Source organism: Artemia franciscana, chromosome 1 (assembly GCF_032884065.1).
Source record: "Artemia franciscana chromosome 1, ASM3288406v1, whole genome shotgun sequence".
NCBI classification, from domain to species: Eukaryota; Metazoa; Arthropoda; class Branchiopoda; order Anostraca; family Artemiidae; genus Artemia; species Artemia franciscana.
This window is the reverse complement of record NC_088863.1, coordinates 69,590,458-69,615,812: the sequence shown is the minus strand read 5'-3', so window position 1 is coordinate 69,615,812 and position 25,355 is coordinate 69,590,458. Positions and strand designations below refer to the sequence as shown.

Genomic DNA, 25,355 nt, shown 5'->3' with positions numbered 1-25,355 from the left:
GGGAATAATGTAATAATGGGAATAGTCCCCTTTAATCATAGGCAGTGCAATAGCGCTGCCTAAGTAAAGAACGATGTTGGCACAAAATATTATATATTGTTTTGTCTTAGACCAGGGCACTTCGTATCAAAAGAGTTGTCGTAGAAACTTCAAAAAGAGCTCATTTGATTGGAAATAGTCGAAAGTGATTGAAGGACAACTAACCCCCTCCCACGCCCACCCTTACCCCAAACACACGCAATCAAAATTTTGAGATAGCCATTATGTTCAACTTAATTTAAAGTTCTGGAAATTGTGTCTTTGAGGATGACCCCCCCCACAACCCGCAGGGTGAAGGTTGTAAGTTATCCCTTGGGGGCATATAAGATTTTTATAGAAAGTGTTGTCGTAGAAAATTCTATAAAGGCATATTCAATTGGAAATCGAGAGGGCTAGTACCCCTTACCCCCACGCCCTTCATTTCTCCCAACACTTCTGATCAAAATTTTCATATATCCATTTTGTTCAACGTAGTTGAGAAGTCTGGAAATTATGTCATTTGATTCGAAATTAAGACTACTGCCTTTGTTATTGATCGAAAGCGATCGGGGGGCAAATGCCTCCCCCTACCACGCCCATCATTACCTAAAGCACTTCTAATAAAAATTATGATATAGCCATTTTGTTCAACGTAGTTGAAAGTTCCAGAAATTGAGTCTTTGAGGATTACAAATCCCCCTCAGCCCTCAGGGCAAGGGTTTTAAGTTATGCCCTGGGGGCATATAAGTTTTTTTTTATAGAAAGTGTGGTCATATAGACTTTGGAGGGGGATCATTGAATCGGTAATCAGAAGCTCTATTGCCATTTTTAAGAGTCAAAGTAATCGGAGGGCAGCTACCTCTCCCCACACACAAACACACGTAGTATTGTCCCAAAATGCATCTAATAGAAATTTTGAGAAATTTTGTTCAAAATACTGTAAATATCATATAACAAGGCTTTAGGGGTTGAAACAAACCCCCAGCTCTGGGGGTTGGGCCAGAGCCTGGGGGCAAGGGTTGTAAGCAATGCCCCGGGGGCATTTAAGGTTTTTATGGAAGTGATGGTTGTATAAACTTTAGAAGAGGCTCATTTGGCTGAAAATGGGAAGTTTTAGTTCCCTTTTAAGAGTCAAAAGTGATGGAAGGCAGCAAACCCCTCCTTCCCACCACTAACCGCCATCACCAAACGAATCTGATTAAAATTGTGTGATTTTGCTCAAAATGGTCCAAAGAACATATAACAATACCTCTAGGGTTGACACGACCCCCCAGTGCCCTCGGGAAAAGGTTGAAGTCACGCCCTGGAGGAATGTAAGATTTTTATGGAATTGATGGTCGTATAAACATCAGATGGGGCTTGTAAGATTTGAAATTGGAAGTTATGGTTCCCTTTTTAAGAGTCAGAAGTGATTTGAGAGCAACCAGTCCCCACCCACACTCATCGTTTCCTCAAAGACGTCCGCTTAAAGTTTGGAGATAGCAAGTTAGTTCGTTGTTGGTGAAGGGTCGGGAAATTATGTCTTTGAGGAAGACAACCCTGCCCCCACGGATCTCAGGGTAATGCTTGTAAGTTATGCCCTGGGGGAGTATAAGGTTCTCATAGAATAGGGATGGTCGTATATGCTTCAGAGGGGACTCATTGAGTTTGTAATATGAATTTCTAGTACCCTTTTTAAGATTCAAAGTGATCTGATGGCAGCTACCCCCCCCCCCTCGACACGTCATTTTTCCCGAAATACATCGAATAAAAAATCTTGAGATATTCAGTCATTTTATTCAGTGTAGCTCAAAGATTATAAAACGAGCCTTTTGGGGTTGATGCAAACCACCAGAGCCTGGGGGCGAGGGTTGTAAGTTATACCATGGGGCATTTAAGGTTTTTATGGAGGGGATTGTTCTTTAACTGTAGAACAAGCTCATTGTTCTTTAAATTTAGAAGAAGTCAAAAGTGATTTGAGAGCAACCAGTCCCCATCCAAACTCATCATTTTCTCACAGACGTCCGCTTAATTGGAGATAGCAAGTTAGTTCGTTATTGTTGAAGGCTCCAGAAATAATGTCTGAGGAAGACAATCTCGCCCCCAAAGCTCTCAGGGCAAGGGTTGTAACTTATGCACTGGGGGTGTATAAGGTTCATATAGAATAGGGGTGTTCATATTTGCTTCAGAGAGGAATCATTGGATTTGTAATATGAATTTCTAGCACTCTTTTTGAGATTCAAAGTGATCTGATGGCAGCTTCCCCCCCCCCCTAACAAGTCCTTTTTTCCCGAAATACGTCGAATAAAAAATTTTGAGACAGTAATTTTATTAAGTATAGTTCAAAGATTATATAAGAAGCCTTTTGGGGTTGATACAAACCACCTGAGCCTAGGGGCGAGGGTTGTAAGTAATACTACGGGGCATTTAAGGTTTTTATAGAAGGGATTATTCTTTAACTTTAGAAGAAGCTCATTTTGTTGAAAATTGGAACCTCTAGTTTCTTTGAAGTGTCGAAAGTTATGGAGGGCATTTAGTCCCCCCCTCCCTCTCTGACAACCCCTCTTTTCACTAAACACATCTGATTGAAATTATGAGATAGCGATTTTTGTTCAAAACAGTCAAAAGAACATATAATAGTGCCTCTAGGATTGACACAACTTCCCCTCGCGCGTGTTAAGGGTTGTAATTTATACCATGAGGGCATATAAAGTTTTTTATGGAATGGGTGGTCTTTAAACTTCAGACTGGATTCGTTTGATTTGAAATTGGAAGTTGCAGTACCCTTATTAAGAGTCAAAGTGATTTGATAGCAACCAGCTTCCCCTCCGCGCTCATCATTTCCCTTAACACGTCCAGTCAAAATTTGGATATAACAATTTTGTTTTCGTAGTAGTTAAAAGGTCCGGAAATTATGTATTTAAGGAAGACCCCCTCCTCCTACAGCTCTCAAGGCAAGGGTTGTAAGATATGCCCTGGAGGCATATAAGGCTCTTATAGAACGGGTGGTCGTATATGCTTTGGAGGCGACTCATTAGACTGGTAATCAGAAGTTTGACAATTTTTGGCAATATCGTAACTGTATTGAAATAAATCGAAACACACTATAACTCACATGGGTTGTCAAGAGGACGCATCAGCAATGTTTCGGGACCAGTTGATGGTGGATGAAAAAAAACCACCATTTTTTATTTTTATAACTTCAGTAAATCAAGTATCATTAAGATTTTGATTAGTAAATATCAGCGTATGTATATTAAACTGAAAATGCACATTCATTTGTTTTTTTTTTCAGAAAAGTGCAAATTATGTTCTGGCCTTCGGAAGCCAATGGGGTTTTTAGCCCTACTAATGTTAATTTCTGCTTGTTTTTGAGTTTGACTCGGTTATTTATTGTAATTTATGTTCATTTCGGGTTTCATTTATTTATCAATGCTGACTTGTCGTAGTTTTACGCTTGGTAGATTATTTGATTTTATTTTTGCTCATTTTTGGTTTTATAGAGTTCTTTACTTTCCTTTGAAAAACGTATTTTGTGGAAAAAGTTTTTTTTTAATTAATCCTCTAAAATATCAAGGTTTTGTAACGTTGGTTGATATATTTTTTTTTTTTTAATTTGTATTTGCTGAAAGTGAAAAATACTCTTTCTTAGCTACATATAAGTGCAACTTCAAAGAAAATAAGAAATTTAAAGTAATTAATGCTTGGTAGCTTACGAATATATATATATATATATATATATATATATATATATATATATATATATATATATATATATATATATATATATATATATATATATATATATATATATACGTTATTACTATGAATTTGTGATTGATGTCTTATTAAGATTTTTCAGGAATTGACTAAATTACAGGTGACGAAGTGGATATAACTGTGCACGATGGCACAATTCGTGATGTCTGTTTTATTGAAGATAGTATCAACAAGTCAAGTTTGTTAATAAGTGGAGGTGCTGGCGATTGCAAGGTCTATATCACTGATTGCACAACTGGGAAGGCATTCCAGGCCTTTGGGGGACATACTTGTAAGTGTAGCATATGAATTTTCTATCGTTTTCATTTCTCGAATTGAAAATATATTGAGACATTATAAGCTGGTATTTGCTATTTGACTAATTTGAACAGTTAAGGAAACAAGGGGTTTTTTTCTAGGTGGAGTAAGGGGCTTGTATTAGGAGTAAGATTTCACACAAAGTAGAAGAAAATTGATGCGAATGTACATCTTCGAAATGTATTGGTGAAATTACGAAAACTTTTGGTTTTTATGTTGTTTTTTTTATAATAAAGTCGAAAAACAAATGTAGAATTTGGTGGAGAAGGGGAGGGATAAAAATTAATTTCTAGTCCCTCTAAATTCTCGTGAATACTTTTGGGCTGGGTCAAAAATATTTTTCGGTGAGTGAAAGATTTTATAGCAGAAAGTCTTTTTTTGCGTAACTAAAAAATAATCACTTGCCTATCGGCACAAAAGTGGAGAGGTGAAGAACCATCAGTGCCGGAAAACATCTAGTGGCCTTGTATAAAAGATTTGTTCAAACGATTCATATAAAATTTTGTGAAACTTATGTACCTATAATTATTTATTTTTTTAATTTCAGGACTCCTCGTCGAGAATATTTTATTTTTGTACATTTTTTAGGGATGATGATTAATCATCAAACTTGATTGAAAAACTTGGGTTTAAGGAGGGATTCGTAGCCCTCCTCCACACTTAAGAGAGTCGTGGATCAAAGAGCCATGCAGCACCAGCATCAATCATTCAATCAGTGATTCTTAATGTGCAAAGTGTATTAATTTTAAAGTTAGTACTTAAATTTTATTACACATGAATATCTGCATAATTTTATAAATCGGAATGAAATTCTCTCAAAAAGGCTGCAATTTTGACGCAAAAAAAATAAATAAACAAGTTTTTCAACTGAAGGTAAGGAGTAACATCAAAGCTTAAAACGAACAGAAATTCTGACGTATATGAGGGGGCTCGCCCCCTTGTCATTACCTCGCTCTTTACGCTTAAGTTCGAATTTTGTTCCAATTCTTAAAGAATGATCCCTGAATTACAAAGGCCATTTAATTAGAATAAATAGCTCTTTTCAAATTACCGAAAATACTTTAGCGTAAAGAGTGAGACATTAACGAGGAGGTGAACCCTCTCATATAAGTAACAATTTATTTTAGTTTTAAGTTTTAATGTTGTTCCCTACTTCCAGTTGAAAAAAACCTTATTTTTTATTTATGTTCTGATTTGTTTTGAATACTGCTGGGAAATACAGTGCCCCCTTCATGGAAATTGTCTTCCCCCATGAAAAATTCCTACATGGAAAGATCGTCCAGCGTAACCCCTTCCCATAAACCCCCCCACCACCAGAAGAAATCCCCTCTGAAAATGTCTGTATGCTTTCCAATAACCACTACTACGTGTAAACAATGGGCAAAGTCCAAAAATTAAAGTACTTTCCCCTGGACTCTGGGTGGTTACGTCGTGCTCAAAAACATAGGTATTACACTTTTCGACTATGCTGAACAGAACGGCTATCTTGAAATTTTGATCCGGTGACTTTGGAAAAAAATTGAGCGTGGGAGGGAGCCTAGTTGGCTCCAATTTTTTGGTCACTTAAAAAGTGCACTAGGACTATTAATTTCCTTTTAAATGATTCCTCTCGCGACATACTAGGACCGCTGGGTCATTACGATCACCCCTGGAAAAAACAACAAAAAAATAAAGATGCATCCGTGATCTTTGCAGATAGGAGCTTGAAACCTCGTGAGTAAGGTTTTCTGATGCGCTGAATGTGATGGTTTCATTTTCATTAGGATTCTGTTGCTCCCAGGGATGTTTCTCCTTTTTTTCGAAAATAAGACAAATTTTCTCAGGCTCGTAACTTTTGATGGACAAGACTTAATCTGATGAAACTTATATATTCAAAATCAGCATAAAAAATTGGATTCTTTTGATGTATCTGTTGATATCAAAATTCCGTTTCTTAGGGCTTCGGTTATTATTGAGCCGGGTCGCTCCTTACTTACAGTTCTTCATTACGAACTATTTGAATATTTTGAAAACAAAAAATGAGCATAAGAAGTTTTCATTTTCTTTTAGCATTGCTGGTAAAGAATTAAACAAAATTTTCGGTTTAAAGAGTCTTGGGTTAAGGGTTTGAACCGCTCCTCAAGTTGAAGGTAACCCTGGGCAGTTGATTCAAACCGAATAAAAATTTAATCATAAAAGAACAACAACAAAAATAAGGTTTCAAATGAAAAGAAAGAAATACATTAAAACTGTTTTGTTTCATTAGGAATCATTTGTATACAAGATTTATTCCCCTCTTCTCAACTACTTACGCCAAAGTTTGCAATTTTTGTCCCAATCGCGCTAAAACGACTGTTCAAACACAAAGCTTGTTTAATTGGAATGAGAAGTTTCTTCAAATACTAAAAATTTAGTGTAAACAGCGAGTGGTCGTTTAATTTCATATATGGATATATTTCTGTTCACTTCGAGCTTTCACGACGCTCATTTCTTCCGTTTGAAAAAACTGTTACGCAATGTATTCACTTCAGTTAATTTCTACCAACCATATTCAGTTTAGATTTCGGTGTTTCTGACCACGGTTTGTTATGAGGATGAACATGCTTAAAACAAGTCCTTTGGCTGTCTACTGTTCTAATTAACAAATTGTATATATTATTAAATCCAAATTAGCAACTATTTTGACATAATACATATTTTTCAGCCCCTATTCTCTCACTGTATACATGGGGAGGCGCAATGTTCGCAAGTGGATCGCAAGACAAAACTGTCCGATTTTGGGATCTACGGATAGGCGGATGTGTCTCTGTAGTTACCCCAATAACGAGTGACCTCTCTATTAATAAGGTAAATATACTTGTGACTTAACTTTTAATTGTCCTTTTAAGTAAAAGCCCTTTTGTGGGAGAAAAAAGAAATCACGACATTGCATGCAGCAAATTATATCCACTCATTTTTACGCCTCCAGTAGATGCTACTCAATTTTCAATTGCAAAATGTATTGCTTTTGAATTGCAATAAATCGTCTCAACTAATTGTTTGAAATTACAAACGATAGAATCTTTTCACGGTATTTTCTCATCTTTTAAATGGATTTAGCAAAAGATACAAATTCTTAGAACGAGGCAGACAATAGTTAAGAATAAATTAGCTTTAATGGGAGTGTTTTACTCCCCAACTTTGACGTTAAACTCAAGATAAACTTTTTTTTTGACGTTAAAAACTTTGACGTTAAACTCAATATAAAAGGTACATATCATTCATTATCAACATGAACAACCGTGGCTGTAGCAAAGATAGTGAATAAATTTGTCAAATGTTTGAAGACATTGATAGCTGAAAGATAAATTTACTATTTGATGTACTATTCAACGCTCTTTCCATACCGTCGTAGAATCTATTTGGAACCACAAGGGCTGTCAAACAATATGTTGACGCAATATTACAAATGGGAGTATAATTACATTCTATTCGATCCAAGAATCAATGATTTTAATAATATGTTGATTTTTGATGAGAACCTATGACAGATGATCAGATTTCAGCTTGCTAAAATGAGATACGCTTCTTAATTTAACTTCAGATAATCAACCTCGCTACCCTCTCTTCGTTGCAAAGAGCTTTGATCAGTATTTTGGCCTCTCTTGCGCCTTGAGTAAAATCTTGATTAGCCCCCCCCCCTCTCCAAAAAATTTGCCGGTCAAATTTTAACAAAATTGTCATTTATTAACACAATTTTTGTCAATATTTTAATTAATTAACATTTTATTTTTAAATTATTATTATCTTTAATTACTATTATTATTTAATAATTTTCTATTTATTTTACTTCATTAATTAATTGATGATTTATTTTTTAACTATTATCATATTAATTAGATTATTATTCATTAATTAATTTTTATTTATTCTCATTTTATTCATCAACAATTGATCAATTCCTTTCACTTATTAACTAAACCGTGTGCATTATTTTAATAAAAATGAAAATTCATAATTAAAAAAAAGATTATAAAAGCTTTACATTATTTATTTGAAATTTTGCATCCTTGAAACTTATGTGCTCGGGGCAAGTGCCCTTCTGTCCCCCTAAAATTGCCTTACTCGTGCTTCAGCTCTAACCAGGAATTATCAGTGATGTTGGAAAACCGGAAAATTCAAAAGGTAAAATTCAGAAGTGTATTGTCAGTTGATGGTAATAAATTTGTGCATTTGAAATAGATAACTGGGATTTCGAACGCTGTCCGAAATATTAGTTAAATACCATTATTTCGAACTTTCACCTGTGAATGTCGACATTCACCTGATTTCGGTCTTTCAAGGTAGTATGTATATTACACCAGTTATACAAATAAATGAATATGAAATACTTTATGAAAGGTGCGTCGTACAGTAAAGTGAATGTTGTCTAAAATAAAAATAAGCTCTAAAACACAGGAAATTAACATCAAATACCGAGTAAAATCAGGTACAAAGGACTCACAATATCTCAAGGTGACAAACTTTCTTTTAGTTAATCTGTACGGTAAATTTGAATACTGATAACCATGAGTAATAGCCATAATGATAGCCATATTGATTGCCATAATGGATCGCAGGGGTTGTTGCCAGTTCTTCTGAATTTGTTTTGAGAAACCTGTCGAATAAGCATTCGAAATACCAGTAAAAAAGGTAAAAAAAAAATTCAATTCGTTGCTACTTATTTTATGAATAAGTTTATTGAACTTATAGAATTTAATTACAATTTACTTATAGGTTTGTAAAATGTATGCATTAATCGCCAATAAAGAACTTATGGGTATTGCTAATGCCAATTATAATTTAATGGCAAGGTTAATTAGAATTTAAAATGTGGTAAGTTTATAGGTTTAAAGAATTGATATATTATTGCCACGCAAAACACTGATATTAATACCAGACAATATTTCCTGATTTTATTCAGAAAAGAATAGTCTTACTTAGATATGTGACTTTCTTCAAATACTTTGCTAATATTTTCAATGATCTAACAGATAAAGAATTTTGTTTAAACATATTGATATGGGCTCAAAAACACAGAGCAATTAGCATTGTTTTTGCTTTTTTTAGTCCCTTTGGACACATTAGAATGGACTTTTGTGGGAGGGGGAAAAGGTTCAGCCCCTCCTCTGGAAGTACTTGTATTCTTGTGAATTATGTTTGTAGGTCAGGCAATTATCACACGAGATGTGATAATATTTCTCCTGTGGGAACATTTGATTTAAAATTAAGCAGACCAGTGCCTTGATTATATGAGTTCAATCTAATCGAAAACTTTATATTCTAAACTGGAAAGGGATGCATGAAAAACACTACTAGTAGTACTACTTGGACCTGCTTACAACTCACAGATTGTTTCAGGAAAATTGTGCAATTTTCTTTCCTTTTTCTTTTTCTTATATATGTTACAAACAAAAATGTTTTATATAGACTACTGCTTCAATGTGGATACAACTTGATACCCTAAACTTAGCATTTAAGTTCCATCAGAGCCCTTACATCAAATAATAATATGACACACACAATTTAAAGTTTTAAAACCTAATTTTCATATAAGTTCGTTGTATTTTTACAGACTTTTTTTTATGGATACACCCATTCCCCAAGTCTTCTCAAAAAATTCCTGTATACATGCATGCATAAATTGTAATGTTCACTTCTAGAAAACAGTACTTGAAAAAGGGGCCGTCACTAGGACTTAAAGTAATAGCCTTTGTCAGTAAGCTGGAGATTCTATCTGTATATTCTAGACCTAAACAGCCAACAGGCTGTTTAGCTACTCCTCCCAGACCACGGTTTCCCGGTTTAGTTTGAGTTCTTTTTTACCCAAGATTTCATAAAAATCAAAAATTTTAAAGAACATTTCTTTGCATTATTGAAATTCTAAAGATTCAGTATTGACTTTCTCGCAAAAAAAGAATAAAAACTGATGAATAAATTGATTTTACTGTATTCATGGTCGTATATTTAGCTTTAAAATGCACTTATCTATCTAATATGCAGAATAATTGTACCTAACACATCTTGCAGCCAGACCCGCTATACTTTATACCCCACCCCTGATGTGCAAATTCATAGCCTAAATTTATTTCTAAAGTAACGTAAAACCTAACTTTAAAAAAAAGAAAAACGGTTTGTTCTCGAGTTTTATGTAGCGTAAAATTGAATTAGTGGCACATAATGCATAAGTACCGAAAATCCTTCCCCCTGCGGAAGTAAAAAAAAAACTTAAATAAATTCTCAGATTTGGAATGTAACATATCCAGGGGGTTCCGTTTTTTTTTTGTTTTGTTTTGTTTTTTTTTTGTTTGTTGTTGTTTTTTTTTTGGGGGGGGGGGGGGTTTGTTTTACGGGGGGTTTCTATTTTTTAAGGGGGGCTATTTTCAGTGGGGGGGGGGGGGTAAACGTCGGCCACTATCTGGTAAATGTAGTCAAGTGACTTTGCGCTCGGAATCACTTTAGATAATACATTTGTTGACACGAAGTATGATTTTGTTGATGTTATTTTGAATGGTGCTTCTGATTATTTTCTTATTCTTGTTGCTATTAGAGAATTTGGTGTTCTTACAGCTATAATATATCAGCAAAATTTTCTGCATTGAAAATGGATGCTGAGGCTGTAAAAATATACAGAAGAAAATAAAAAAAAAACGCTCAATTTGATTTTTTTAGAAAATAGGGATTTGCAAGTCAATGAAAATTTTTATTGCGATATTCAGAAATAACTAAAATACAAAAAGAAACTTGTACAGTTATTCAAGAGCTGGCTTTTCATGCTACCCCTTGAAAACCCTGGGTTACTTGAGGACTGATAAAAGTAATGTCAAATCGAAGACTGCTTATAAATATTCTGTAGTCTCTCCTGAGGCGAAGGTGAGATACAAAAAAATTAATTGTGAACTCAATAACCTATTGGGAATAGCGAGATTATTATAGAGATGAGTTAAAAAAAAGCGCAGGTAATCCCAGGCAAGTGTGGAGAGTAATTCAGTCTGTTTTGAATCCTTCAAAGAGTTCAATTTTACCTGAAAATTTCAATACTGATGCTTCAATCGTAGATAGAATATTCTTATGGTAGAGCATACCACCAGTTTTTCCAAGGAAAGCGATGCATCTGCATATCTGAAACCAGTGACTGCTAGTGAATTGCGGACCACATTCTGAAACATCAGAAATAATGTTTAAGGCACTAGCTTCCTTTCATTGCTTGTGCTTAAGTATGTTTTCTCAAAAAATGTATGATCAGGTTTTGGTTTTATTTAATATTCGCCTAAAATTTAGTGTTTTTCTTGATTTTATGAAGATTGCTAGAGTGGTTCTGCTTTTTAAGGGCGGAGAAGAAATTTGCTGAATGATTTTAGGCTTATTTCATTGCTGCTAGTTTTATCTAGACTTTTTGAAAAATTGATTAGTGGTAAAAGATAGTTTTTCTTGAGAATAAAAAGTAGCCTATTTTAGTAAAAATCAGTTTGTCGACAGATCAAGCTCTTCTTTTTCTCACGATCTATGAACGATGCTCTGGATCAAGGGTGGAAAAAATTGCATTTTTTTTTGGGGGGGGCATTGTGAAAGCCTTCGATGTAGTGAACCATGGAATCCCTATGATGAAACTAAGGAATTGTGGTTTTCATGGTGTGTTTTTTCGTTTATTGGATTCTTTTCTTCAAGATCGAAAGCAGTTTGTCAGTGCTGGTGAAATTAAATCGCAAGTTAAAAGTGTTGAATTCTGTGTCCCTCAGGGATCTGTTTTGGGGCCCATACTGTTTTTAGATATATTGACGACCCGCGAATTGCTATCAAAGGACTGTTTCTCTATATAAAATGTAGTGATACTCGAGCATCAAACTCTATTTTGTCTTATTTTGCTGATGATATCTATGATGCTTATGCAGAATCCTTAGACTGTCATATTATACTTAAAAAAATGGATGAGGGTTAACAGACTTCAGCTGAACCACACCAAATCTCATTTTGTGCTGCACGAAATAAGTACCAATTACTATCCTTGGATTGACAAAAAACAGTTTGTTGAAAATGTTCTGCCTGGGGAAGTTTCGATTAAGTATCTTGGGGTGTTTATTGATGAGTGCCTTTACTTCAAAGAGCACATTTCATGTGTTAGTAGCAAGGTTGCAAGGAATGTTGGGAGGATGAGGAAACTGGGGCACTTTTTTCCAAAGGATATTATGAGATTGTTTTTTTTTTCTTTTGTTCATCACTGCCTTCTCTGTGGTTGTGTTGTGTGGTCAAGCATGTTTTCGACTCACCTTCGTCCCCTTAGAAGTTCATAAAATAATGCCCTAGGTATTCTCACTGGAGACAATTGTAATATGCATATTCGACATAGATATAATCAAGTAAATATTATATCGATTGTTAAATTATTCTTTTTTCATAATGCTGTTTTTATATTTAAATATACACGCGCGTGGCTGTCTCAGAATTTATATCAGATGTATTTTGGAAAACAAGGGCATGGGGGGGGGGGGCTAGTTGTTCCCAATTACTTTTGATTCTTGAAAAGGGCACTAGACCTTCCGATTTGTAATCAAATGAGCCCCATCTGAATTTTACGCGTCAACTCCTTCCAAATGAAGTGCCTCTGAGGGATAAAAAATAAATGAATAATAAAACATTGGAGCCGCATGGCCTTTACTATAAGCAAGGCTATAGCTTTGCCTCTGATGTGTTTTTTTTCTTTTAATTAAAGCTTTTTCTCTCTTTTACTTCGAGGTTCTATGGCTAAAGAATCAAAAGATTAATTACTGCAGTTCCATTGACTAGGCAACGCTTTAATTAACCATTGATAAACGATTCTTATTTTTCTTATTTAAACTGACTTCTCGTTAGCTTTTAATTATCAAATTGTTGATTAATTTAATATCCTAGTGTCTAATTCTTATGTCTAATTTTTTATGCCTAAAATTCGCTTTACCGAGCGAAACTCGGTCCCCTCGTACTTCACACCACGTACGTGCGCAAAAGGTAGCAAAAGTTGTACCCTATGTAACTGCTAATACTATTGCTAACAACACCAACGTGCTTGAAGCCAATGGAGCTGCGCACGCTCCTTCTCTGCCCCAACCTTTCCAAAGCTTCGCTATTAACTCTTTCCAAAGTATCTCAATTTTTAATCCTAAACTACGCACTCTTACCATTTTATTTATAGACAATATGCTTTTCGTTTAGTCCCACCTGGATGAATGAAAGGAACTATCTTTAGCAATCTGTCATCCTTCAGCTACAAAATGTGTCCTAGCCATCTCAACCTTTCCCTCATTATAGGCCAAGAAAATTGTATAGTCACGTTTTATGCGATAACATATTTTTGTGAAACTCAGTTCATCTGCATAATCCAAGTGTAGGATAGTTTTGATGACAGGAAGCTTCTTGAGGAGGGAGGTTACGTTTTAAGGGGGTGACAACTTTGATTCAAACAAATCAAGAGATTTTGGGTGAGGTAAAGTGTCAGGGGGGGATTGATGTAAATACATAGGCATTCCATAGGTGGGATGCCTTACCTTAGCCATTTCTAGGTTATTTTTGGAATGATCGGATTTCGTTTTAATGTTAGTGTATTTTTTTAGAACATAAATTAAGTGCGATCTGATATTTTTTCCGATTTGAAAGACAGTTCCAGATCTGTACAATTTCACTTTACTAGTATATTATGCACCGCCCCCTGTAGTTTAGTGCTATTTTTTTTCTCTGTGAATTAAATTTAAAGAAAATGCTAATAATAAGAAAAATAGGAATAATAATTAACATTATTATTATTAATTAATTAATCATATTTTATTTATTATTAATTATTTCTTATTCTATAATTATTATTTTATTTGTATTATAATAGTTGTTATTATTAATAATTATTATTTTTATTAATCTTAATAAGAATAATACGAAAAATAATTGTAGGGCTCTGCAGTAGCTTCAACTTGTGTTGATCCGTCAGGGCGGCTTCTAGTAACCGGTCACGAGGACGGGGCTTGTGTTTTTTACGACATACGTGGTGCAAGGCATGTTCAGATGTTTAAACCTCACGCTTCTGATGTACGGAGTGTCCGTTTTTCTCCGTCGGCCTACTATCTCCTCACTGCTGGATATGACGGGAAGCTGGTACTAACAGATTTGCAAGGCAAGTATCCCAAAAAATCTGTCTATCATTCTGTTACATTACAACAAGTTTTAAAATTCACTAAAATAATGCAAGACCTCAGCAATATAATATAATTTATCATAACTATTTTTTTTTTCTGCCTCATAAGTTTATTATTCAAATTACATTTTAAAGTACCAAGAACATTGTAAATAAAATCTAATTCTTTAAATTTACTAAGTGGAAACAACGATGTACGTCTTAAAAGGTTATAAAAAACCAGAAACTCAATTTTTAGTGACAAGGGTCTTCAATTCAGGTATACGGTTTTTACATTTGGGGGTTGCTAAGTTTAAAACAAAAAACGGGTGTGAAAAAATCAGCAAAAAATGAGCGAAAAGAAATATCCTCATGGGGCTCTAGAAAGCGTAACTTTCCCGATTGCTGTTGCAGAAGGAAAACACAATCATTAACTGGTAGCAAATTGGGTAAAATTCAGTGATTGGATGAGTAAAATATAGTTTACACCTAACATCTTGTTAAAAAAGGAATTGTAAAGAAGCGTACGTATCATGGAAATGCTAAACTCTAAGCTATGCATTAATTTGTTTATTATTTAAATTATTCAAAACTTCAAATTATTAGTTGTTGACTTACCTATAAGAATGTCATTTTGAAAAGACCAATTATCCTATTTTGTAATGTTTAGCCCTTCTAGATATTTATTCCAAAAGACCAAATATCCTATTTTGCAATATTAGCCCATCCATATATTTATTATACTTTCTTTCTCTCTAAATCTGATCTGAACATCTTAACTGAAGTCTGCAAACCGTTCCTAATATGCGTATTTTTCATGCGTGTTTTTGATGGCCTGCAAACAAATAGTATGTTTTGATACAGTTCAACATCCATCTAAACATACCCTGACAGTTTCAGCTTTATACCTCTAGCAACTGTATTAGTATCAACCGTAGGAGTAGTATTATTAGTAGGGGAGATCGGGGCTGACTTGAATATGGGGTTTATCTTGACAGTCAAGTATGAACTCCTGCTAGCTTAGCCAAGATTTCCCAAAAATCAACGGTACATCATCTATTACATAACTGTGATGCTAGTTTGGATCGAGATATTTACAGAGAAAGAAAGTATAATCTGATAAAGAAAGTATAAAATTTGATGTGCTGTACTTGTACAGTCAAGCACATTGTCACGTGTACCTATTGCGTAATGTAAAGCTCAAGACATGTCTTTAAATAATTTATTCGTTGCTTTCTGCAATATCTTCAAACTCAAGACATATCTTTAAATAATTTATTTGTAGGTTCCTGCAATATCTTTAAATTTTAAAGTACGAAAAACGAAAATTATAACCATATCACCATGCTGCACCATATCACATATGGTTCAGCATTAAAGCCATTGTTTCACTTCAGGAACCAAGAAACAGAAAAATTCAGATATGACATATTCAATTGTAGCAAACACATATTGAACCTGTTTGGCTAGCGCTAGATAAATAATAAGGAATTTGACTACCCCTTTGAGGATAAGTACGACACATTGCGTAATGTAAAACTCAAGACATGTCTTTAAATAATTTATTTGTAGGTTCCTGCAATATCTTCAAATTTTAAAGTGCGAAAAATAAAAATTATAAATAATTATTTGAAGTGTGAAAGTGTTAAATTTACTGAATTAGTTTCTGCAATTTTTTTTTTCACGGTTCGGTTTGGAAACACTGGCGTAACTTTTTGCGCATGAAAACTGACCTTTATCATTTTTTAGCCACCAAAAGAAAAATCACAGAAACACTTGGTTCTCAGGTATAGATATACGGTATGGATATCATCGTAGATATCAATCTAAGATGAAGACAGGCGGCAAAAAATATTTGCTTTTGATGTCTTTGGTAATTTGATTTGGTAATGGCAAAAAATGCTGGACAGGTGGCAAAACAAATGTTTTCTTTTGGTGTCCTTGGTACTTTTTTTGTTTTAAAAAAAGGTATTTTGTGAAGTTTTACGCACCAAAGCTGACCTTCAATATTTTCTAAGGACCAAACGAAAAAATTCGAGAAATACCTGGTTTTCAGATATGGATGGGCCTAAGATGAAGACCGGCGGCAAAAAGTGTTTGCGTTTGATATCCTTGGTAATTTGATGTCACATTTCTTCGAGGCCTTCTGTATAGGAATTTTTTCATGTACAGGTGGAAAATTTTTTTTGAAAGACAGGTGGCAGAATTTTTTTTTTTTTTTTTTTTTGATGCCATTGATCCTTTTTTGCGTTAAAAATATTATTTTGTATCAATACTTTTTTGTATCAAAAGTTTTGATGTCCTAGTATTTCTTTGATGTCTTTGTTGTTTTTTTGTGTTGTTTTTTTTTTTGAAAATTTTAGAAGAAAGGTGGCAAAAGATGTTTTCTTTTTGATATTTTTGCAACTTCAGCAAGTGAAATGTTTCTGCTTTTTGTCGAGTATCCATCTATTCAATTAATAACTTTCATATAAACTATTTAGATTACATTTAATAAACTTCATTTCAATTATTTTTTTTTTCACTGGAAGTAAATATTCTCTTTTTTTCTTCTTTTCGACCTTTCTCTTATGTTGTCTTGTTTTAAAAATTGTGCTTATTCCCAATTTTAATGATTAGTATTCATTAGCCGGACAATAATTTTTATAAATGATTTTCTACTTCTGTATGTCAAACAATTGCTCGATTGACTTAAGGAATAACTTAAGGAACAATAGGAAGCTCTATGTATACATATTCTTCGTTTTGAGCAAAGAATAATTACTGCAAGGGTGGTTCGGGATGTGGGTTTCTGGTGCTCTCAGCGAACCCTTTATAATATTTATTCTGAGACAATATACCTGTTTTATAAACAAAAATAGGAGGAATCTAAAATTCAAAGCTGCTAATGGAACCGTGTTCCGCATCCAGATAATCTAAATGAGCCAGGTTTTACGAATATGACTATTCCGTGGGAAAATAACAACACGTAAAAAATAACAACACGTAAAAAGCAACAACATGTAAAAACACGTAAAAAACAACAACATGTAAAAAACACGAAAAAACAACATGTAAAAAACACGAAAAAAGCAACAACATGTAAAAAACACGTAAAAACAACAACATGTAAAATAACGTAAAATGCAACAACATGTAAAAAACACGTAAAAACAACAACATGTAAAAAACATGAAAAAAACAACAACATGTAAAAAACACGCAAAAAACAATAACATATAAAAAACACATAAAAAGCAACAACATGTAAAAAACACGTAAAAAACAACCACATGTAAAAAACACGAAAAAACAACATGTAAAAAACACAAAAAAGACAACAACATGAAAAAACACGACAAAACAACACGTAAAAAACAACAACATGTAAAAAACGCAAAAAAACAACATGTAAAAAACACGAAAAAACAACATATAAAAAACACGAAAAAAGCAACAACATGTAAAAACACGTAAAAACAACAACATGTAAAAAACACGTAAAATGCAACAACATATAAAAAACAAGTAAAAAACGACAATATGTAAAAAATATGAAAAAAACAATAACATGTAAAAAACACGTAAAAAACAACAACATGTAAGAAACAACAACACGTAAAAAACAACAACCCGTAAAAAAACATGTCAAAAACAACAACACGTTTTTCTAGCTGAAAACAAGGAGCAACATTGAAACTTTAAAAGAACAGAAATTATTGCGTGTGTAGGCCTTCCTCATTCTTCGCCTCATTCTAATTCAATGACCCTCGTATTTCAGCAATCGTTCTTAAATCAAATGGTTAAAAAATAAGTGACATTTAGTGCAAAGAGCAAGGAATGAGGAAGGGGACTCTAAACGGAAAGCTTATTGGTCTAAAAAATTGCCAAAACGCTTAAAAGTATCAACTTGATCCCCCCCCATCGAGTCAAAGTATAAAATACTTGTCAAACTACCCATACCTATCCAATTTATAACGAGATTTTCTTTCTTTTTTTCGTAATAAAGAATGTTTCCTTTGCTCTAGAGTTTACTGTTAATAGTATCAACCAGTAATTTTTTCAGCTTCATGAAGAGGATGTTTATCATTCTAAAATATATTCCTGTTCTTCTTTAGTATAAATATATATATATATATATAGAAGTGCGTGTCCAGAAATAAATTTTCTTACGTTACATTACACTCTTTACGTTTTCTTACGTTACAATTTTACGTTATGAGACAATACATTTACGTTGCAATACATTTTATTACGTTACATACATTTTCATGACAACAGAAAACTCTTACGTTTCCTTTTTAATCTTAATTTGTTTGCAGTTTCACAACGAGAATTTTTATCACTCTAAAAATATTACATTTCTCACTTCCATTGCATATCGACTTTGGTAATTTTAAAAGCTTCGCGGGATATTTTGGGAACACGATGTTCATGCACAACGCCAATTTTTTGAAAAAATATAGTGCCGTTTGGAGGAAAAAATACAGATAAATAAATAAATGCACATATATACAATTATTGTTATATATAAATATTTCATAATTGTAATGAGCTTCAAACGAGATTTTTTGATTCTCTTATTATTTTCAAACTTCATTTTGACTGTTTTATCTAATCCCTTAAACCCTATAGCTCCTTTAAACTAAGTTTTTTGATATTTTTGTTAACCTTGCAGATTATTTATTAGATTATGCATTTATTTATTAGTTTTTTTTATTATTACGATTCTTTTCTGTGTATCTGTTTATATGCTAAAGCTGAGAGTCAGATTAAACAAATTTTGTAATAAACAGTTGTTAATACCGAAAGCAATTCCTGATATATTGCTGTTGCGCCTTTTGAAAACAATTCCCTGTTACTAAACTACATATGCTGGGTTGATTAACCAACTTTTATTTCTATGCTTACCTTTTGCTTTCCGAGATAATTAAAAATAACTGGGTATTTTTTTCCAAATCGCGAGGATATTCCCATTTCTTGCTCATAGAAATTCCTGAAAAATGGAGGTTGTTAAATAAGAGTGTGGGTTATGTAGTTTTAGCGTCGTAAAACCGTTTCTGTCCCTCTAAGGAAATCTTGTTACTTAACATCACAGAACACTCTTTTTTTAACCTTTAAGTTTTTATGGCACTTGGTATTAACCAAGTGACATATAGCAGTCGCCAATTCTGTCGGTCTGTCTGTCGGTCTGTCTGTCGGTCTGTCTGTCGGTCTGTCTGTCGGTCTGTCTGTCGGTCCCGGTTTTGCTACTTTAGGCACTTCCAGGTAAGCTAGGACGATGAAATTTGGCAAGCGTATCAGGGACCGGACCAGATTAAATTAGAAATAGTCGTTTTCCCGATTTGACCATCTGGGGGGGAGTGGGGGCCCGGTTAATTCGCAAAAAATAGAAAAAATGAAGTATTTTTAACTTATCAGCGGGTATTTGGATCTTAATGAAATTTGATGTTTGGAATGATATTGTGTCTTAGAACTCTTAATTTTAATCCCGACCGGATCTGATGACATTGGGGGGAGTTGGAGGGGGAAAACCTAAAGTCCCGGTTTTGCTACTTTAGGCACTTCCAGGTAAGCTAGGACGATGAAATTTGGCAAGCGTATCAGGGACCGGACCAGATTAAATTAGAAATAGTCGTTTTCCCGATTTGACCATCTGGGGGGGGGGGGAGAAGGGGCCGGTTAATTCGGAAAAATAGAAAAAATGAAGTATTTTTAACTTATGAGCGGGTGATTGGATCTTAATGAAATTTGATGTTTGGAATGATATTGTGTCTCAGAGCTCTTATTTTAAATCCCGACTGGGTCTGATGACATTGGGGGGAGTTGGAGTGGGGAAACCTAAAATCTTGGAAAACACTTAGAGTAGAGGGATCGGGATGAAACTTGATGGGAAAAATAAGCGCAAGTCCCAGATACATGATTGACATAATCGGAACTTATTTGCTCTCTTTGGGGTAGTTGGGAGGGGGGGAGTAAGTCTTAAAAATTAGAAAAATGAGGTATTTTCAACTTACGAACGGGTGATCGGATCTCAATGAAATTTGATGTTTAGAAGGATATCGTGTCTTAGAGCTCTTATTTTAAACCCCGACCGGATCTGGTGATGGGGGCGGGGAGTTGGGAGGGGGAAACCTAAACTTGGAAAACACTTAGAGTGGAGGGATCGGGATGAAACATGGTGGGAAAAGTAAACACAAGTCCTAGATAGATGATTGACATAAACGGAACGGATCCGCTCTCTTTTGGGTAGTTGGGGGGGGGGGGTTAATTCTGAAAAATTAGAAAAAATGAGGTATTTTTAACTTACGAATGGGTGATTGGATCTTCATGAAATTTGATTTTTAGAAGGATATCGTGGCTCAAAGCTCTTATTTTAAATCCTGACCGGATCTGGTGACATTGGGGGAAGTTTGGGGTGGGGAGACCTAAAATGATGGGAAACCCTTAGATTGGAAGGATTGGGATGAAACTTGGTTGGAAAAATAAGCAAAAGTCTTGCATACGTAATTTACATAATTGGAACGGATCCGCTCAATTGCGGGGGGGGGGGGGGGGGTAATTCTGAAAAATAAGAAAAATAATGTATTTTTAACTTACGAAGGAGTGATCGGATCTTCATGAAACTTCATATTTAGAAGGACCTCGTAACTCTGATATCTTATTTTAAATCTCAACCGGATCAAACGTAACTGGGGGAGGGGCAGTTGGGGGGACCGGAAATCTTAGAAAATACTTAAAGCGGTGAGATCAGGATGAAACTGGATGGGAAGAATAGAAACCTGTCTAAGATACGTGACTGACATAACTGGACCGGATCTGCTCTCTTTGGTGGAATTGGGAGGGGGGAGGTAATTTTGAAAATTGAGGTATTTGTAACTTACGAAAGGGTGACCAGATCTTAATGAAATTTGATATTTAGAAGGATCTTGTGCTATAAAGTTTAACTTTAGGTTCTGACCTTCTCACAAGTGTCAAATGAGCTCTTGGCTCTTCCGACCTCGTCCAAATGAGCTCTTGGCTCTTCCGACCTCGTACCATATGAGCTCTCGGCTCTTCCGACCTCGTCACAAGTGCCATATGAGCTCTTAGCTCTTGTTTTTGTGTGGTGTAAGTCAAGACCTTATACAGGGAAGGGGGGTGTTAGGGGGGTTTTACCCCCCTCCCTCTGAAATGTTTTTCTGACTCGTAAAACATAACAAAAACGAATATAAATAAATTTTTCATGCGTCATTAAATTTTCTCGTATTCCCCCCCCCCAAAAAAAAAAAAATTCTGGATGGAAAAATCACTGGTGTAAATAGATAGCTAAAATCCTTGATTTCTTTTAAACTCTTGTTTTTTCTTTATTTTAGGTGACCTAACCAGACAGTTGCCCAGTGTATCTGCAGCTCAGCATGCAGATAAAATAATCTCTGCTAGATGGCATCCTTCAGATTTCTCATTTTTAAGTACAAGTGCTGATAAAACATGCGCATTATGGGTTTTACCTCCTGTTTAAATTTCATTATATATATATATATATATATATGTATATATATATATATATATATATATATATATATATATATATATATATATATATATATATATATATATATATATATATATATATATATATATATATATATATATATATATATATATATATATATACAGATGTATAAGGATATAGGTGTGTGTTCAGAGGGATGACTAAGTGACTGAACTGCTCTCCCCAAAGTTCTCATGTCATATATTCTTTTTTATCCTAAACACTATGTAAATACCTCATAATCTCAGTAATTTTAATTATATATTTTAATTTATGACTATTCAAATGCTGAAAAATTCGAAATATTGAATTTAGCAATTTTATTGACTTTAATCACCTTCTTTTTTTCTATAGATTCGTATAAATCAATGTTTAAAACCCCTCCCTCACTAATATTATTTTATGTGTTTACAGGCTCCTGCATATAACTTAATGCATAGCCATTTTGGACTGTTTTCATTGAACTTCCTAATTTCCTGCTGGAAATGCTTTTCGTTTTGTTTTTTCTTTAGTCTGAATTTGTTTAAGTTTATTGTAGCTTTAATAAAAGTTTCGTATAAAAAATAGTTTATGATTTTTAAAGAATTACTTTTTTGACTGTTATAGTTAGAAAATGGGGAGGGGCTTCTATGTGCTTAGTACATTGGCTAAATTTTACACATTCTGTATCTTTATGGTTTATGGTTTATTCTAGCCCCTTGTCATGGTGGCTGGTGGTTTAAGCAGCAAAAATCGACCATTAGGCCTCATTGGAGTTAAGGATGGAACTTTCTAGAGGAAAGTAACTCGTGGGTGGCTTTTACCAAAGGAAATCCTCGACATCCGGTAAAACACTTTATGGGGACTTAACAGAAAAATATATTGGAAATTAGACATAATAATTTTGATAGCCATTCGTCTATATTCAACTGAAAAGTCGAATTGTATTAAATGTTGGAATTTATTCAATTTTACTGTGTCTAGATCAATCAAGATAAACATCAATCTAGATAAACATTTAATTTTTTTTTTTTTATATTAGCATTGCATTTCTTTCCCGAAAAACTCACCTATAACTGGCACATACTTTTTATGCCTGTTGGACGACAAACGTAAAAAAGAAAGAAATCATGGCATATATTCTGTAATGAGGACCAGAAAAGAACTTCGCCTCCTTCCCCCAAACCCACAACCACAAGTTATTTTACCCCTCATCCTCCATAAGAAAAGAATCTTTCATGAAAGTTTTAACTTGAACTTCATACCTGTGAGACAAAAAACAGTATGGTGAGGATAAAAAAAGGCTAATCTAAACTAAAGCACAGAGGATAAAGCCCTTCATCTGGGAAACACAATAGTGGGAGGAGGATGAGGCCAGTCATTTTGTGCTGGATGTCTCTCAATAGATCTATGGATTTTAGGATGGGCCTGCTCACGCCAAGCTTCAAGGGATACATCATTGACCCCCGTGCTAAACCGAGTAGTTGATCAGCGAGTGCTTAAAACGCCTGTGGATATTGGATGGCAAGTCTACCGTGCTAAGATACAGACATGATGAAAACAACTTATCAGAGCTTACCATAGAAGGATGTCAAGCGGAAACCGCGTATCTCGCAGTTTCTTCCTCGTGTCATATGTTGCCTCCAAAAAAAAAAAATTCTTAGCAGTGAAGTAATAACAGCCGGATAGCAATTGTTCCTACAGAATTTTGTTGATAAGTTATGTACATAATCTCTGAAGACTGGAGCGAGAATTTGTCAAAATTTGACTATAGAAAGAAAGAAAAGAAAAAGTTTATTTGAGCCCCACGGCCATACACAACATGATTTAATAATACAACACTGCACAGAACACACACTCAATATAAAACAATACTTATTTTCATTCACTTGGGCTCGACTGAGCCTCTCCCGCCTTTTCAAAAATAGTGCCATTTTGCATATGGTTCCAGGCTTCGAAGACCTCAGGATATCGGAAAGTAGCACCAACCGATGGTCCCCCCAAATTTCATCCTTAAAACTTTCAAGCTCCTGGCACTCCATGAGAAAATGGGTTAAATTATCATCCTCATTTCCGCAATATCCACATTTACCATTTGTACCCCTATTTTTTTTTATTCTGTTCCCTATTTACTGGAAGGCAATTTCCCCTGAACTGGATCCATGATTTTAAATGTTTAAAAGGTAAATTTAACTTAAAATAATATTCTTCCCCAACAATTTCTTTTACTTTACTATATTCATTCAGTGTTTCCGACGAACGTACTAAACAACCCCACTCTTGTATCTCTTGGTCTTTCAATCTCTGCATAATTTCTCGAAGGGATTGTGTGTTTCCGGGTCCGTTTCCTTCCATCCGCAAATAAGAGAAGCATAATTTTTCAAGAGATTTCTTTATTTGTTGAGTCCAAGTAGTTTTCCTATTAATTCGAAGCAAACCATTATAAGCTTGTTTAGCCAATCGGTCCTCAGGAAGTTGGGTTAATATCAGCCAAAACTTAAATACTTGATAAAGCCGGTGCAGTTTCAGTGAGAAGATGCCGATGTCTCCTTTGATTTGCTGGTTCTGTGTTGTCTGGTGCAGCCCGAAAAGTCTTTTGTAGTATCTAAACTGGACTGATTCTAGCTCTTCCGCGGCCTCCAGGCCCCATAGCTCAGCTTCGTAATGGATTGCCGGTTTAATTTTCGAATCAAATATTTGCTTAAACTACCTGAATTCCTTGTCCTTTGAATAGAAATTTCTCGTTCTCAACTAAATTCCTTCTTCTTCCTTTATTGAAGATCATTATCTCCGTCTTCCCGAGGTTTAGACGTAGTTTTTTCGATTCAAGGCATTCTGCCATCAGGTGAAATTAAATTTTGTAGTTCATGAGCTGTTTTCGCTACTACTGCCATGTCGTCGGCGAACAGCAGAGCCGAAATCGTTCTGTTGCCGAGCTTAACGGTTGGGGCCCATCTTTTCTCCAAGAATTCTACAATATCGTTTGCGAATATTCCGAATAGCCGAGGTGACAGGGCAGTTCCTTGTTTCACACCTCTTGCCTGTTTAAATATCCTTGAAACTCCTTTTCCAAACACTCTAACGACTGCTTTTGTACTTTCATACATATTAGCTATCAGCTGTGCAAAATGACCTGGTAGTCCAATTTTAATTAATTCCATTATCAGTAATTCCCTATCCACGCTATCGAAAGCTTTTTGGAGGTCTACGAAAGCCACGTAAAATTTATTTTTTCCTCTTCCATATTTTTCAGAAAGGGCATGCAGTACAAAAATTCTGTCCGCTGTATTGTATCCGGCCCAGAAGCCTCCTTGCTCTTCTTTAATTTTTTTGTACACTTCAAGCCATTTTGACAGTCTCACATCAATAATTTTCTCAAATATTTTACTCATCGTTGGAATTAGGGATATGGGTCTATAGTTGGAGTGTTCCTCCGCATTTCTCTTTTTGAAAAGCGGCAAAATTACTGACGTCTTCCATGCTTCGGGGCATTTACATGTGCTAAAAATTCCATTGAAGATGAGGACCATTATGGGAACGAATGACATTGCGAACTTCTTATAAACCATAATAGGGATTCCATCGAGCCACGGTGCTGTGCCCCTTTTCAGATTCTTCAAAATGTTTTTTATTTCCTCCTCCGTTTTTATGGCA

General features: G+C 34.6%; 1 protein-coding gene across 2 annotated transcripts in view; it reads left to right on the top strand.

Moving 5' to 3' along the window:
- Window positions 1-21,752, top strand: part of LOC136033342 (WD repeat-containing protein 47-like) — a 150,249-nt gene extending 128,497 nt beyond the window's left edge. For both annotated transcript variants that reach the window (XM_065714141.1, XM_065714136.1), the window contains 4 exons: window positions 3,878-4,048; window positions 6,758-6,900; window positions 13,990-14,209; window positions 21,544-21,752. In XM_065714141.1, the coding sequence (XP_065570213.1) occupies window positions 3,878-4,048; window positions 6,758-6,900; window positions 13,990-14,209; window positions 21,544-21,689 (680 nt within the window). In that variant the 3' untranslated portion in view covers window positions 21,690-21,752. The remainder of the gene's footprint in view (window positions 1-3,877; window positions 4,049-6,757; window positions 6,901-13,989; window positions 14,210-21,543) is intronic.
- The last annotated feature ends 3,603 nt before the right edge of the window (window positions 21,753-25,355 follow it).